At 42.5% G+C, this 18,445-nt stretch overlaps 1 protein-coding gene across 1 annotated transcript in view; it reads right to left on the reverse strand.

Annotated features, from left to right (window-relative positions):
- The window catches only part of LOC126427230 (uncharacterized), a 51,454-nt gene extending 51,309 nt beyond the window's left edge, over positions 1-145 (reverse strand). The window contains exon 1 of the mRNA XM_050089467.1: positions 40-145. Within this exon, the coding sequence (XP_049945424.1) occupies positions 40-97 (58 nt within the window). The 5' untranslated portion in view covers positions 98-145. The remainder of the gene's footprint in view (positions 1-39) is intronic.
- Between the last annotated feature and the right edge of the window lie 18,300 nt (positions 146-18,445).

Below are 18,445 nucleotides of genomic sequence, written 5' to 3' on the forward strand. Positions count from 1 at the left end.
TTTATTTAACAATAACGAACTTCTAAATAATATACTCACCAGGTATATTCCTCCACTCAAACTGAAAATAATGCCACCACTCACACTTCACCCTCATGACCACGGCTCTTGTGATGCGCCGAACAGCATGCACGGACTGGGACAGGATATGATGCCTCAGATCATCCGCTTGCAGCGTTGTCATGTTCCATTCCATGTTGTTCAACCTTTCAAAATAAAATGGAGTCAGCTTATGTGACAGATGGTATTCTGAAACTTGACTGTATTTTGTAGACTAGAATAGTCAAAACTAAACTGAACTTTCCCCTCTCCAGATTGTACGTTTCCCATTGATAGAGGTCGACAGCCCATTATAGACGAATCGAGGTGTCAGGCAGGAATTGTTGCGTACATTACGGCTGGTATGCGAGTCTGCTAACATATTCTGGTGAACTGATCATTTCTGATGAAATACAAGAATTCGCATACAAACATGCAGCCAGAACTATGATTGGACAAGCACGGCAGACCGCCTTCAAAGGCATGGAGTGGCCGCTCCCCCACAACATGGCTCACCGTCTGCTCCTGGGCGCCATAGTCACGAGCAGCACTTCCACTGTAATACCACGTTTTCAAGACGTTGCCATGTCTCTCCTGTGCCGTCTAGATGAGGCTGAATCTTGATCTTTCGTGACAAGAAAGACCATACTGCGCTACCTTACTCAGTTGGACTGAATTCTTATAGCACTCTGTCTTAGGAATTAGCACATTGGCATCCTTGATTGTGAGATTACCAGGGACAAAATTGGACAGAACATGCAACCCCTAAGTGGGAGCTGTTGTAGCAATGTCATTAAGAGTCAACATGGCTCCTTAACGCTTTAGCACAATATACAACAGCCCAATAACCAACAGAAATTGCAGTGTTGTTTTGTTTGTCTACATTTGCTCCCCAGTTTTTTGCAGGAATGTAGTGCAGTTGATTTAGAATAGAACCAAACGACTTTCACAGGTCCGCGCAGTGCTGCATAAATGACAGTGACAGGAAGAGGGGGACACTAAGGTAATTAAGGAAGTAGCTGCAGGAAATTTTGGTCCTATCCAGGGGCTCATATGACTGCCTGTGTGCCTCTGTATCATGGAGGTAGAACTCTGTGGTCTCAGTTCCACTTGTGTTTTGCTGGAGCCTCTATCTGTAAAAGTACTCCCTCAGTTTGGTGTCAACTCGGAGGCTCGTCGACACAGTCAGTAAGTAGCCAGTTTCACACGATGAATGTGGTCACTAGGCGACCACTACGAACAACAATAAACAACTACCTGGGACCTTGGAGTGCGAAGAAATTGCCTAAGGGGACACGTGAAACGGAACCTGGATCAGTGGAGTGGGCTTATGTTCACCGGCGAGTACAGATTTAGAACGTCGACTGGGGATCGTCGTACAAGGCTGTGTAGGGGACCAGGCCCGGTGCAGGTCTCTATCCATGGGTTCTGCTGTGGGGCGGGACTGTCGTAGTTTGGGCTGCTATTATGGTAATACCAACAGTAGCAGAAAACAGTATAACGGAAGCAGGATTCTTTAGGAAGGTAGAGCAGAGAGTGTGTTACAGTGAACAGTTCAGTGATACAGTTAAGCTTATCACAATCGACAGCAAACCAATACCCACAACGATAGTTCAGATAGTACATGCCGACGTCGGAAACTTAAGATGACAGAAAAAGTATATGAAGGTATTGAAAGGGTAATACAGTAAGTAAAGGGAGATGAAACTCCATTACTCGTGGGAGACTGGAATGCAGTTGTAGGAGAAAACGTGGAAGAAATGGTTACTGGAGAATATGGGGTTGGGACAGGGAATGAGAGAGAAGAAAGACTAACTCAGTCCTGTAATAAACTTCGGCTAGTAATAGCGAATACTCTTAATCACAAGAGAAGGATGTATAATTGGAAAAGGCTGGGTGATATGGGGAACAACAGTTAGATTACATCATGGTCCGAAGGAGATTCTGAAATGATATAGTGGATTGTAAGGCATACGCAGGAGCAGATATAGACTCATATCACAATGTAGTAATGATAAACAGTACGTTGAAGGTTAAGAGATAAGTCAGAAAGAATCGATACGCAAATGTGTCAGATACAGAAGTACTAAGGAATGACGAGATACTCTTGAAGATCTGCAAGGCTATGGATACAGCAACAAGGAATAATCCAGTAGGCAGTCCACTTCAAGAGGAATGGATATCTCTGAAAAGGACAATAATAGAAGTTGGAAAGAAAAATATAGATGCAAAGAAAGTAACTGCAAAGAAACCATGGGAATTAAAACAAATAACTGAAGTATTTCTTTTATTACCCATGATGAAAGAAGGAAGTTCAAAAATGTTCAGGGAAATTCAGGAATACAGAAAGGCTAGTCACTGAGGGATGAAATAGACAGGATGTGTAGGAAAGCCAAGACGAAATAGCTGCCTGAAAAATGTGAAGAAATCGAAAAAGAAATGATTGTTGGAAGGACTGAGTCAACGCATAAGAAAGTCAAAGCAACCTTGAGTGAAATTGTTAGCAAAGGGTGGTAGTATTAAGAGTGCAGTGGGAATTTCACCGTCAAAAAAGGAGGAGGAAGTGGATATATGGAATGAGTACATTGAAGGCCTCCATGAGGAGGGAAGATTTGTCTGATGTGATAGAAGAAGAAAGAAGAGTCGATTTGGAAGAGATAGGAGATCCAGTAATAGAATTTAAAAGAGCTTGGAGGACTTAAGATCAAATAAGGCAGAAGGGGTAGATAACTTTCCATCAGGATGTCTAAAACCATTGGGGGGAACTGGCGACAAAGCGACTATTCATGTTGGTGTGTAAAATATATGAGTCCGCCGACATACCATCTAGCTTTCGAAAAAATATCATCCACACAATTCCTAAGACTGCAAGAACTGAAAAGTGCGACAATTATCGAACAGTCTGCTTAACATCTCATGCATCCAAATTGCTGACAAGAATAACATATTGGAGAATGGAAAAGAAAATTGAGGATGAGTTAGATGACTATCAATTTGGCCTTAGGAAAGGTAGATGCAACAGAGAGGCAATTCCGACGTTGCTGTCCGTGATAGAAGCAAGACTAAAGAACAATAAAGTTACGTTTATAGGATTTGTCGACTTGGACAAGATGTTGAGCAATGTAAAATGGCGCAAAGTGTTAGAAATTCTGAGACAAATAGGGGTAAGCTGTAGAAAGAGACAGGTAATACACAATATGTACAAAAGCCAAGAGGAAAATAATAAGAGTGGATGACCAAGAATGAAGTGCTCTGATTAAAAAGGTTGTAGGCAGGGATGTAGTGTTTCGCCCATATTTTCAATATGTACATCAATGAAGCAATTATGGAAATACAAGAAAGGTTCAGGAGTGGGATTAAAATTGAAGGTAAAAGGGCATGAATGATACGATTTGCTGATGACATTGCTATCCTGAAAGTGAAAGTGAAGAAGAATTACACGATGGGCTGAATGGAATGGACAGTCTAATGAGTACAAAATATGGGTTGAGAATAAATCGAAGAAAGACGAAAGGAATTGGAAGTAGGAGGAATGAGAACAGAGATAAACATAACATCAGGATTAATTGTCACGAAGTATATCAAATTAAGGAATTCTACTACCTAGGCAGCAAAATAACCAATGACACATGGAGCAAGGAGGACATCGAAAGCAGATTTGCACCGGCAAAAAAGGCATTCCTGACGAAGAGAAGTCCATTAGTATCAAAGATAGGCCTTAATTTTAGGAAGAATGTTCTGAGAATGTATGTTTGGAGCAGAACCTAGAATGGTAGCGAAACATGGATTGTAGGAAAACCGGAAAATGAGAGAATCAACGCATTTGAGATGATGTACTACAGACGAATGCTGAAAATTAGGTCAACTTACAAAGTAAGGAATGAGGAGGTTCTGCGCAAAATGGAAGAGGAAAGGAATATGTGGAAGGGACACGATGATAGGACATCTGCTAAGACATCAGGGAATGACTTCCATGGTACGAAATTGGAGAATACATCCAGCAAATAATTGAGGACGTAGGTCGCAAGTGCTGTTCTGAGGTGAAGAGGTTGGCATAGGAGAGGAATTTGTAGTGGACCACATCAAACGAATGAGAAGACAGATGGCTCAAAAAAAAAAATGGAAAGGTCTCTAACGTTCCGTCTCCAAATGCTGGAGACATCTTCAGAGGCTAAAAAGGCTCAGGCAGCAGTTTGAAACTTCTATAAACTGAACAAGCTGAACTGTTTGTCCGGATCCCTGTGACGTCATCAGACGGCTGCTTAAGAGCGCAGAGTCACGAGTGCGTGCGTTGTCGAGCTTCTGCCGGGGAACACTTGGCGCTGGTTTCTGTATTCAGCACTGAGGCCAGCAGCTCGTCTAATTTCTCTCATTCTTCTTTCCGTTAAAGTTGCTCTCGTGCTTTGGAATTTGAATACCCTCTCTGTAAATTCAAGCACAGTAATATTGGTTCTGTATTGCAGAGACGAATTTTTAGTTTCCCTGGTCCGAGTGGATATTCTGCAACTGCCGATTTATTGCTATTTCGCAGATGACAACTGCTATTCTGTTTGTACTACACATGTGTGGTTCACTGTGTGTGCAAGACAATTTATATATTCCTCCTGTGGCAAGTGCTGGCCGTACATTCTTTATAGTGTTCGAAACATTCACGCTCCTTCATAATTGGTATAAACACTGCATCAATACTATGTATTCCTCGTACTCTGATCATGTGAACCATGACTGCTTTTACGAATGGGAGTAAATCTTTGTTTCTTCTTCGTGAGAAGCTCCATACCTTTATGGACTTATTGCCCTATTTATCTCTTTCTCAGATTAATCATTTATTCTGAAAGCAGTGTTTAAATGGTCGGAGCGTTCCTCCAACTCCTCTGGTGACACATTATTTAAGCCAAGCCCACCAATGTTCTCGTTACCGCTCTTTTCAGTTTGTGACAATGACTGGAATTTTTGTGAATGTATCCACATGTATGAGTGAGGTTTTTGCAGACCTTCTGTGCCTAACATCTGTGGATTTTCTAAGTAGCCGTACATTTTAAAATATTTCTTCTTTCTCTTTTTCTATACTGGATTTTATATTATAACTAATATCATTCGGAAAGTTTAGAAAGTCTGAGTTCTTTTTGTCCATGAGGCTATATAACGAAGTATGAGTGTCATCAATATAACAAAACCAACGATAGTAATTTTTCTTGTTGGGCTGATGAGCTATTCCTTCCAGTTTTACATATAGAGCTCCGTTGTAACTGTGCTGAGTGTGTTTCCTGTAATGAATACAGTTTCAGAAAACTGGATGATTTATTCGAGAGCCTCACAAACTGAGCGAAGTCAGTAACACTTTGGTCCGCCTCAGTTATTCGGCTTCGCATTTACTGGCAGAGCTGTTGAATGTCCTCCTGAGGGACATCGTCCGAAATCATGTCCAGCTGGCAGCTTAAGTCATGAAAACCCCGAGATGGTTCGAGTGCCCTGCCCGGTGTGCCCCAAACGTTGTCAGTTGGGGAGAGGTTTGGCGCCCTTCCTAGTCAAGGTATGTTTGGCGAGCAATAGAAACACTCGTTGTGTGTGTGGGCGGGCATTACCTTGCTGATATGTAATGTCAGTATGGCTTGCCATGAAGGACAACAAAGCTGGACGTGGAACATCGAATATCGTCGACGTACCGCTCTGCTGTGTGGGTGACTACTAAAGTGGTCCTGCTATGAAAGTGAACGGCACCCCAGACCATCACTCTCGGTTGTTGGGCTTCATGGCGGGCGACAGTCAGGTTGGAACCCCCCCCCCCCCTCCCCCAAGTCTCCAAGGCGTTTCCAGACACATCTTTGCTGGACATTGGGGCTCAATTAGAAGCGAGGCTCATCATAGAAGACTCTTCCAGTCAATGAGATTCCTGGCCGAAGTCGCATCTGGAGATGCCCCAGATGGTCATGGTATACCAATCTTACTGTCGTCCGCCATATGGTCTGACAACCTCGAGTGATGGTGTGGTGTGTCATTTTTCTTCACAGCAGGATTTCTTTGGTTTTAATCTGTGGTACCCTTACAGCACAGCAGTTCGTCTATGCTGTTCTACACCCCGTTTTGCTGCCTTCAAGGTAAGCCATACTTGGCTAACTTTTTTTCCAAAATAATGCCCTCTTGCATATGGGGAGAGTTTTTACTATTTGTTTTTAGACTTTCCAAACCCTACCTTGGCCAGCAAGGTGACCAGACTTCTTCCCAATTGAGAATAATTGGAGCGATATAGGCAGGGACGTCCTACCAGGTCGGGATTTTGACGATCTACCGCAGCATTTGGACAAAATATGGCATGATGTTCCTCAGGGAGACATCCAACAACTCTGTCAATAAATATCAAGATGAAAAATTGCTTACATAAGGACGCATTATTTACTTACTTAACTTGTTAAGCTTCCCTCTTGAATAAGTCATTCACTTGTTTGTGTGCTCATGTACAGCACAACTACTACTTTCTGTACCTTCTGGATATTTCCTTCACGGAGTGTTCCTTTTTTTTGTCTAAGAGTGTAAATTCCATATGTGAGATCGTTTTATTAAGAGCAACTATAGTAAGCAGTAATAGAACGTCTAAATGGCCTAATATCTGATGGACATGAAGGATTCTATTTTTTGTATAATGAACTGAACCTTTTATACGTCGTTTTTTGCTACAGAGGTCTGTAGAAGACTGTCCAGGTATTTGGCAGTCACGCTTGTCGAACAGTCCATAGCGCTAACAACTGGTCTTAATGGAATGACAGGTTTGTGAATTTTTGGTATACCATACAATCTTGATGGGACCAGTTCTGATGTAGTAAGACATTTCTAGTTGGTGAGAGAAATCGAAGAGGCTTTTACTAGCTGATGCGTTACCCTAAGTACTGATCTTGAGAGATTGCTTTTAATCTCACTGTACCTTCGTGGTTGTAATACAACGCAAGTTTTTCCGCAGTAGGTTCATTATTTCATGAGCATTGTAGCGTTGCCCTTATCTGCTGGAAGCTCTAGAATACATCAGAATTGAAATCTCGGATACGTCTCTCTCCACAAGTTAAGTGTTGTGTCATTGTTTATTGCCTCTGGTGGGGCCTCCACATTTAGGGGACGAAGTCTTTGGCACAGAAATACGCTATGGAACGTGGCCTAATACCCATTAATCAAAATTGACCAGTAGGTTGTATTTTAATTATTTATCAGTACGAGTACATGTGTTAGTGTTTGTAGGCATTACGAAAGAAACGAGGAGTGTAGAAATGGGGTGGCCAAGACATCAGCTCACGGGCCACGCCCGGGCACAAGTGCATTTGGCTCGTTATACACATCTCCCCAATTAACATTTCTTAAATTTTCTCTGAAGTGCTCAATAAACACTGGGTTGAGCAACCGTACAGTTCTATTTCATGGTTTCTGAACTGTACACCTTGCTGTGTTTTCTAATTTAATCAATTGTAGATCATGGGCTGATAATCCATTTATCAATGTGAAAGCATGTGTTAGTTTTACACCCTCTTGCTGTACAAATACATTATCTATTAGAGCGCTACTGCCTTGAGCTATATGTGTAGGGAAATTGATAACTGATTCTATGTTATATGCAATTAATAACACTTACACTTTTCCCATCTGAACTGGTTAGAAAGGTTACATAGAAATCATCACAGATTAACAACTTCCTGTTTTTGGCTGACAGACAGCGTAATAGGTAGTCAAACTTTTTTACTAGCTCCCAATCTCCTAATGGGGACCTGTACACTGTTGCTAACATCAACACTACATTATCTATCTCTAGTTTACATGCACAAACTTCAAAGTGCTGATCAATACAGAATTTGCGTACTTCTACAGTTTTGTACTTACATCCTTTTTTTTTTGTAAACGGCAACCCCTCCTTTATCCATGCTATATCTGGAAGTGTAAGATGCTAAATTATACTAATTTATCCTGACACTATCCATCACCACAGTTACATGGCGTTCAGACAAAGTATATCAATCCCACTGTTATTTGTGAGGTCATCTACAAAGAGAGCTTCACTCCAAGTTTAAACGCAGTGAAAACCTCTCAGACAAACAGAACCTAAACGATGTCAAAGTTAGCGTAAGGAGGGCTATGCGTGAAGCGCTCAGTGAATTCGAAAGTAAAATTCTATGTACCGACTTGACAGAAAATCCTAGGAAGTTCTGGTCTTACGTTAAATCAGTAAGTGGCTCGAAACAGCATATCCAGACACTCCGGGATGATGATGGCATTGAAACAGAGGATGACACGAGTAAAGCTGAAATACTAAACTCCTTTTTCCAAAGCTGTTTCACAGAGGAAGACCGCACTGCAGTTCCTTCTCTAAATCCTCGCACGAACGAAAAAAATGGCTGACATCGAAATAAGTGTTCAAGGAATAGAAAAGCAACTGAAATCACTCAACAGAGGAAAGTCCACTGGGTCTGACGGGATACCAATTCGATTCTACACAGAGTACGCGAAAGAACTTGCCCCCCTTCTAACAGCCGTGTACCGCAAGTCTCTAGAGGAACGGAAGGTTCCAAATGATTGGAAAAGAGCACAGGTAGTCCCAGTCTTCAAGAAGGGTCGTCGAGCAGATGCGCAAAACTATAGACCTATATCTCTGACGTCGATCTAATGTAGAATTTTAAAACATGTTTTTTGCTCGCGTATCGTGTCGTTTTTGGAAACCCAGAATGTAATCTGTAGGAATCAACATGGATTCCGGAAACAGCGATCGTGTGAGACCCAACTCGCTTTATTTGTTCGTGAGATCCAGAAAATATTAGATACAGGCTCCCAGGTAGATGCTGTTTTCCTTGACTTCCGGAAGGCGTTCGATACAGTTCCCCACTGTCGCCTGATAAACAAAGTAAGAGCCTACGGAATATCAGACCAGCTGTGTGGCTGGATTGAAGAATTTTTAGCAAACAGAACACAGCATGTTGTTATCAATGGAGAGACGTCTACAGACGTTAAAGTAACCTCTGGCGTGCCACAGGGGAGTGTTATGGGACAACTGCTTTTCACAATATATATAAATGACCTAGTAGATAGTGTAGGAAGTTCCATGCGGCTTGTCGTGGATGATGCTGTAGTATACAGAGAAGTTGCAGCATTAGAAAATTGTAGCGAAATGCAGGAAGATGGTTCAAATGGCTCTGAGCACTATGGGACTCAACTGCTGAGGTCATTAGTCCCCTAGAACTTAGAACTAGTTAAACCTAACTAACCTAAGGACATCACAAACATCCATGCCCGAGGCAGGATTCGAACCTGCGACCGTAGCGGTCTTGCGGTTCCAGACTGCAGCGCCTTTAACCGCACGGCCACTTCGGCCGGCGATGCAGGAAGATCTGCAGCGGATAGGCACTTGGTGCTGGGAGTGGCAACTGACCCTTAACATAGACAAATGTAATGTATTGCGAATACATAGAAAGAAGGATCCTTTATTGTAGGATTATATGATAGCGGAACAAACACTGGTAGCAGTTACTTCTGTAAAATATCTGGGAGTATGCGTGCGGAACGATTTGAAGTGGAATGATCATATAAAGTTAATTGTTGGTAAGGCGGGTACCAGGTTGAGATTCATTGGGAGAGTCCTTAGAAAATGTAGTCCATGAACAAAGGAGGTGGCTTACAAAACACTCGTTCGAACTATACTCGAGTATTGCTCAACAGTGTGGAATCCGTACCAGATCGGGTTGACGGAGGAGATAGAGAAGATCCAAAGAAGAGCGACGCGTTTCGTCACAGGGTTATTTGGTAAGCGTGATAGCGTTACGGAGATGTTTAGCAAACTCAAGTGGCAGACTCTGCAAGAGAGGCGCTCTGCATCGCGGTGTAGCTTGCTCGCCAGGTTTCGAGAGGGTGCGTTTCTGGATGAGGTATCGAATATATTGCTTCCCCCTACTTATACCTCCCGAGGAGATCACGAATGTAAAATTAGAGAGATTCGAGCGCGCACGGAGGCTTTCCGGCAGTCGTTCTTGCCGCGAACCATGCGCGACTGGAACAGGAAAGGGAGGTAATGACAGTGGCACGTAAAGTGCCCTCCGCCACACACCGTTGGGTGGCTTGCGGAGTATAAATGTAGATGTAGATGTTAACAGATCATCTACTTTATTTTTATTCCCCTGATATTCTGATGAAGTAAGTTGATACTGAAACTTCCTGGCAGATTAAAACTGTGTGCCCGACCGAGACTCGAACTCGGGACCTTTGCGTTACGCGGGCAAGTGCTCTACCAACTGAGCTACCGAAGCACGACTCACGTCCGGTACTCACAGCTTTACTTCTGCCAGTACCTCGTCTCCTACCTTCCAAACTTTACAGAAGCTCTGCTGCGAATCTTGCAGAACTAGCACTCCTGAACGAAAGGATATTGCGGAGACATGGCTTAGCCACAGCCTGGGGGATGTTTCCAGAATGAGAAACTGGTAAGTTGATACTACCCTTAGCTTCATCCCTATTTACTGTACATGAAGCTTCTGTTATTCTATTTTTCTTGAGTGTTGCCTGTTTTGACTTTGACCTTGACATAAAAAACGTGTCTGCCTGGTGCCATTAACCACAGCTGACTTATCTTTCCCCTTCCTATTTAGGTGCAGGCCATGCGTAGTGTATCCTCACCTACCAGTAGTGTCAACAGGAACGTCGCGTGTGTGAGGTTTTGGGGGTATCTGGAACATCCCGTTCCTCCACTACTTCAGATAGCAAACCAGAGTGTTAACACGCCTTGCAGGAGTGTTTACGCAGGACCGAACACGGCGCTGAAAGACCTCCACAGACACCACATTTGTGTGGCCAGTTCATGTTCCTATTTCATCCAAGTCTCTCGCAATAGTACAGCTTGGATTCATACCGCAGGCTGTTTCCTGCTGCCCCAACTGTAATTTCCTGGTCTCCCTAGCATTTGTTTTCACAAAACTTGTGAGCTGGTACGCTGCACCTAACTCCTCCTGACGCTCCTGGCCTTGACTGTTAACTAGAAGCAATATTCTTCTTTTCCTATTCTGATTTGATCCCTACGTGTCTTTTTTTCTTGAGGCTAATATTCTGCTTCAAAATACATTCAACTACATCTGGATGAGGCCCTTCCTCCATTACTTCAGATAGCAAGCCAAACTGATTTACTAACTGAATTTCGAAGTTTTTTCAAGTTTCTCTTTTTGCTTCTACCTTTCCTGTCCCTGTTTCTTCCCTTAGCCTACATAATTCCAAGTCCTCATTTTGTAATTCAGCCTCAATGGCACAAATTTTTACCTCCTTTTCAGCGACTTTTCTGTCCTTTCTACATAACGTACGTTGCCATGGAGAGCGTCTTATCTACCCAGTTTCCTCGCCGCTACATTCGCCCCAATAAACCATAACCTACACAGTCTTCACACCCCCGCCTTCAGATTCCTACAGCAAACATCACATTTGCTAGACATGTTTTGACAGAAAAATTTACACAAAGGGAGAGGATAACTTGGCACAAGAGCACTGATGTTACGTAACATGTATTAATACGCAATGAAGCGCTAATGCAAACAAACTTTTAAAAATCTCAAAAACTTCATAAAACTACCCTTGTAATTCTTTCTAGGCCACAACGTATTCTTCAAACTCCGTATTTCCTTTAACACGAGTGATCTTAGGGAACTTCACTGTCTTTGTCAGAATGTGTCCGTTCCAGAAACGCGATTTTCTTTTTAAATGCATCCCCATCAAATGAGGAAAAAGTTACCTTGCAGTGCATTACTGTGGGCAGTGTACAGTCAAGTCCAGTTAAAATGTGAAATCTGCACTAGATTACACATGTTTTCATTTTCGTTCCTGCATTGCTTTTTTTGTCAAAAAATTAAACTGTAGCAAGTTTTAAGTCGTTCCAGGTATGTGTCTCGATATAACATACGTACTTTGCAGTACGATATGAAGTCTCCATAGGAATCGTTCAGTTTCACTGAAAACCGTTGCAGCTGAAAACGGAAGATGCGTGTGACTTCAGCAATTATACTATGCTTTCTTCCAATTTCGCCATGTGCCAAAGGCCTGCAAATTTAGCACAAAGTGCTTTTTGATGTACAAAACAAGGAATCTTGTCTGTCGACATTCGTGATTTTATCCTGTTTCATTGTCAATCAAATCTTTAAACTCTTTCTGCATATTCCAGAATCCGAATCAAGAACACTTCTCCACGTGAGTAACCTAGAGGCAGATATCCTCTGATTTGTGAGGCAACTTAAATCACTTAATAACAGCAAGTCTTCCGGTCCGTACTGTATACCAATTACGTTTCCTTCAGAGTATGCTGATGCAACAGCTCCATACATAACAACCTTATACAACCGTCCGCTGGACGAAAGATCCGTATGAAAAGATTGGAAACCTGGACAGGTTACACCAATATTCAAGAACGGTGGAAGGAGTAATCCAGTAAATTACAGGTCCATATTATTAACGTAGATATCCAGTAGGATTTTGGAACATATATTGCGTGTGAGGACTATGAATTACCTCGAAGAAAACGGTCTATTGACACACAGTAAAGGCGGATTCAGAAAACATCATTCTTGTGAAGCGTGAAGTGTTGAGTGCTATCGACAAGGATTTCGAAAAGGCCTTTGACACTGTACCACACAAGCGGCTTGTACTGAAATTGGGTGCTTATGGAATATCATCTAAGTTAGCTAATTGGGTTCGTGGTATCCTGTCAGAGAGGTCACAGTTCCTTATAACTGACAGTCATCGAGTGAAACAGAAGTGATTTCTGGCGTTCCCCAACGTAGTGTTATAGGCCCTCTGCTGTTCCTTATCTATATAAATGATTTCGTAACAATCTGAGGAACAATCTGAGATCAAAAAATGTAAAACGATTTAAAAAATATATCTGTATATTTTGGAAAGTGGCAATTGATCCTAGATAATGAAGTCCTCCATATGAGTGCTAAAAGGAATCTGTTAAACTTCGGTTACACGATAAATCACTAAATCTAAAGCCCGCAGATTCAACTAAAACCCTAGGAATTATAATTACGAGCCACTTAGATTGGGGGTTGCGGTTGGGTTGGGTTGTTTGGGGGAAAGAGACCAAACAGCGAGGTCATCAGTATCATTGGATTAGGGAAGGATGGGGCAGGAAGTCGGTCGTGCCCTTTCAAAGGAACCATCCCAGCATTTGCCTGGAGCGATTTAGGGAAATCACGGAAAACCTAAATCAGAATGGGCAGACGCGACTTAAATTGGAAAGAACACATAATGTTGAGGGGGAGGCAACCCAAAGACTGCGATTCATTAGCAGAATATTTAGAAAATGTAAGATCTACTAAACAGATGCTTGTATGCCCTCTTTTGGAGTACCGCTGCACAGTGTGGGATCCTCGCCAGATAGGGTTAACGGAGTACGTTGAGAAAGTTCAAAGAAGAGCTGTACGTTCTGTATTACCCCGAAATAGGGGAAACAGTGTTACTGACATGATACAGGATTTGGGATGGACATCAAAAAGGCGTTTTTCATTGTGGCAGAATCATCTCACGAAATTTCAGTCACCAACTTTCTCCTTCGAATGCGAAAATATTTTGCTAACGCAGACATACTTAGGGAGAAACGATCGTCGTGATAAAATAAAGGAAACGGGAGCTATCAGGGAAAGGTATAGGCATTCGTTTTTTCCTCGCACTGTTCGATATTGGAATAATCGAGAATCGTTGTGAAGGTCATTCGATGAACCCTCCGCCAGGCACTTAGGTGTGATCTGCAGAGCATCCGTGTACATGTACATCTAATGTCGTTTCACAGTAGATATGCACTACCTGTATTGTATATGAATTGAGAAACCTCTTCGCTCTCTTCTGTCACTGCCACTCATTTTAAGAATCGCGACGGTAGACCGCTCGACTGCCTCCTTCGTGCAAACAGCCACTGGCCCAGTGAACCTCCATCGTACCGAGGTCACACAGCGAAGGGTAGACAGCGCTGACAGCGCGAGTCTGCCGGACTCGAGAGACTTGTGCCGGCCGGAAGACGCCGCACCGCGACGCCGGACGAAGCGCGGCGCTCTTCCGGGCGCCTCCGACAAGGACCGAGCGGAGCCGAGCGGCAGGCAGGCCGGGCCCGTGGGCCAGACACTCTGCACGCGTGACTTGCGGCCGGCCGTCATTATGAGCCCCTACCCAGCTGCGGCGAAGTCACTCAGTCAACTCCTGAGGCGTCACCGGTGGCCACAGGTTGGATGTAAGATCACATATGTTCGTTTCATATTTTCCAGGAAAAATATGTCCATTTTTAAAAGTGACAAACAGCAAGCGTGTAAAACACAACGCATCAGAATAACACATATTAAAAGCATAATATTGCCGAGGAATACAGCAGTATCAAGAGCCATCAACTAGAGATAATTACAGAGAACACTGCAATATACTGAGAAATGTCATTAGACCAGCTGATTGTATCAGCTGTGTGAGTAGTATGTACATATCTGAAAATAACATCAAATTACGCTGGTATGCAACTAGGACAATGCCAGGCGAGCTGCGGAAATCTTCGGTTATCTGCTTACTGAATGTCGTAGTGTGAAGACGTTACTAACGTTAACGGGATTTGCAAACGTTTAAATAATAAAGTCTTGTACGTCGAAAAAAGGTCAAACTCCTGCGCCTCACTCACTCAAATTGCTTGTAACACCATTTTTAATGTGGGCAATTAAAGGTAAAGCTGAAGGATGCAAACTGTAAGGAAATGGAAGCAGTAATTACAGAATAAATAAGAGTGCATGTGGTTGAGATCATATATTATTTGGGACAGTATATTTTTCTATATCATGCACTACCGCTTTTGCATCAGTCACCTAGCTCGTGAAATTTATTTTTTTCTGTGCGAAAGTAAATATTCAGTCATCTCCCAGTCAAAGGCTGTAAAAATAACATGCTGGTAATATCTAAATCAACTTCCACTTCCATACTCCACAAACCCCTGCGAAGTGCGTGGTAGAGGGTTTTTCCTGCAGTAGCACATACTGGACCGTCTCCCCGGCCACTTTGCTCCTGTGCGCCCTGTAATTAGTGTGACCTCGTCTTTGCCGGCCCTACGAGAGCGACAGCCAGGCGTCCGTCTTGTATCCTCAGGTTCTTCGCTTCATACAGCTTCTTGGAATGTTGTGAGTAGGTATTCATCTTGAGGTGATTTCTCGACATGAAATCTCACTTTTTATCTCGTCTTTGATTTAAGAACAAAAATTTGAAAAGATTCAACCTTGAACAAACACGGTTTCTTCTCTTTTTACCGATACGTATTTCGGCCATATTACATTATCACCAGCGGGTTTCCTTTATTCTTTTGCAGAGTAAACTATCGCATTGGGATACGCATATTTTTGGGAATGTGTTATTTTTGCTCAGAACGTTATAACAGACATGTAAACCATAGTAGCACATGCCGTTGTTCATGTCGCTGCATGTGATCTGCAATACCGAGATACCAGCCAAACTGGAAATAGCAGACACGGACATCAGCAACAGCATGTGCCATTAACGCATACATCTTTCTGAGAGCGTTTTGAATGCAAATGTACAATTCTAAAATTATACGTTTCCCAGTGTAACAATATATTCTTTATAGTATGAAATTTTCTCTCTACAGCGGAGTGTGCGCTGATATGAAACTTCCTGGCAGATTAAAACTGTGTGCCGCACCGAGACTCGAACTCAAGACTTTTTCCTTTTGCGGGCAAGTGCTCTACCAACTCTTTTTTATTTTCTTTTTTTATGAAGAGGAAAAGAAAATTTTTCGCATCCACCCACGCGCGAACCCATGAGCTTCCGTGTCCTATTCCCGCGCGCTAACTACTTTTTTTTTTTTTTTTTTTTTTTTTTTAAGAAGGTCACAGGGCGTGTGCGTCGAGGCCCAAACCCCTCCTCCCACCCCTTTTCTCACGTCCCCAGTTGGGTCATAGCACTAAGTGTGCAGAAATCTTAACGCAAAATTCCCATTCTCCGATGTAAGAAACACAAAGGAACCTCTTCTCTGAGTAGAAACTGAACACTTATAAAAACTTAACAATTCTTCTTGAATCACACAAATACTTTGGAAGTCGAACACGAGTAATTCTGAACAAAATGTTTTGAGAAAACTCTTCGTGTAACATAGAAGATTCGGAAGCAAGGTAATAGTAAATAATAATAACACAACTGACTTTTAATTTTCTTCTGTTCGTTCTCGTCCAAGGTGTTGTCGTGGTTCCACATATTTAACCGACACCCATTCTTTCAAAAATGATCTCCAGCATGTTGCCGTAGTGCTTCTTGTGGTTGCGATACGTGCTGATTTTTGCGTATTCACACTCCATGTAAACGCGGAATTCTATCTCGTTGTCCGACCCAAGTTTGTTGATGACATAACTAACATATATCTCCTCGCCATAAATAATTGGTAACAGTGGACATGATCCCTTTCGATACTAGTTTGGGGATTGGAAATACCTGTGCAGTGAAATACGTTTTAGACAAAATGCAGGAGTTCATGAATCTGACTTTTCGCACCTGGTCCACAGTTCGATGGATGTTCTCCATTACAGCACCATGAACTTTCCTCCTAGCTTCCGTCCAGTTAAAAGCAGCCATCCTCATCGGACATGCCATTAAGGTTATTGCCAAAGTTTTGTGTTTGTTGTCTTGTTTTGCCCATGACAGTCGGAGGTGATCTAGGCCCCGCAGATTCAATATTTTACTTTTGTTCTCATTGGTTGTCGTTCCCGACGCTAGACAATACTTTTGGATTTATCTTTCCAGTGTAACTGTCTCCTCCTTATTCCTTATTACAACACCCACGTCATCAGCATAAGCTCGTATGACGGTTTTCTCACCACTCAATGCTATGCCTGTTAGTCTTGCGTGGACACTGCGGAGAAAGGGCTCTAAAGGTACGGAAAATAAAAACATAGATAAGGGACTGCCCTGTGGAACCCCTCGCCTTATCTGTATGGGTTTAGATGTTTGGCCATTGATTGCTATTTTCGCATTTATACCTGTTGCAATATTTCTTAGCATGTTGACAATCTGAGGGTGGAAAGCCATTCTTGACAACGTCGCAAAGAGGTATCTATGACTAACGCGGTCAAAAGCTTTGTTGAAATCTATAAAGATTAAAGCACATTTTATACTTGCCACTGATGTAATTGCAATGACGTCTCTGTATGCAGATAGACTTTCGAATATCGTTCTGGTTGGAGAACAAGATTAATGATGACTCAATATTTTGTTGGAAAAGGCAGGGAATCTTTTGTTGATAATACGCGAAATTATTTTGTAATTAGAATTTAGTAGCGAAAGAGGCCGAAAATTGTTTAAGTTGGTTTTGCCTTTACTCTTAGGAATCAGTACTATTTTACTTTCCTTAAACTCTGCAGGGACCGCTTTTCCGGTCAGGACCACGTTCGCCATGGAAGTGATCTTGTCCCCAATTACAGACCAGTAGCGGGCATAAAAATCCACAGGGAGGCCAGCAAGTCCCGGAGATTTTTTGAGAGGTGAGTTACGCACTGCCTCATGCACTTCATCTTTAGTAATAGGTGACAGGATGTCAGCGTTTTCTGTTCCCGACAACTGTGGACCTAAAATAGTGAGAAAGTCCTCGAGAGCTGCATCGTCCACTGTGGTAGGGGCATATAAGTTGTCATAGTACCTGTGGACTTGGTCCAGTATTTCTTTCTGGTATGTGAATCTTGTACCAGTGTGCGTCTGGACTTCATCAATAAAAGTTTGACGTCTGTTTTCAGCATGCCGCACCAAGTGATACAGAGAAGCAGTTTCACCAGCTGCTACTGATGTGGCTTTCTATTTAATTTTTAGTCCCTCCATCTGTTGCTGTTTAATGCTTAATAACTTGGCTTTTGTTTTTTGACATCATTCAGACGAATTACGTCATAATTTGCCTCTTGATAAAAGTCTCTTAAAACTTTATAATAAAACTCCATTGTATTCCTCAACTCCCTGCGCCTCGCTACACTATACTGCACGACAACTTTCAGCAACCTTGGTTTAGCCCTCCTAGTCCACCAGTCAGTGACTGTTGGGTGCTTGTCTGCTGTGCGGAGGCACATAGTCCACGCTACTCTTATTTTCTGTTCCAGTTCTTCGTCAGTTAAAACAGACATACTCAAATTCCATTGCCCTCTGAATCGACGGGTTGGCTGTACACTTAAATTAAAGCAAGTTAAAAGTGTACTGTGATCGCTAAAATACACGGGAACAGTTTCAACGTTTAATAAAAAATTTTGCAAATTTGGTGACACGTAAATTCTATGTAGCCTGCTGCGGGAGTGGCTGGTTATATACGTGAACTCGACTGATGTCGGGTGCTGAAGTTCCTATACATCTTTGAGTTGTAGATCACTTACTAACTTTTTTAACTGTGGCGAGT

Source organism: Schistocerca serialis, chromosome 11, assembly GCF_023864345.2.
Source record: "Schistocerca serialis cubense isolate TAMUIC-IGC-003099 chromosome 11, iqSchSeri2.2, whole genome shotgun sequence".
Taxonomy (NCBI): Eukaryota; Metazoa; Arthropoda; class Insecta; order Orthoptera; family Acrididae; genus Schistocerca; species Schistocerca serialis.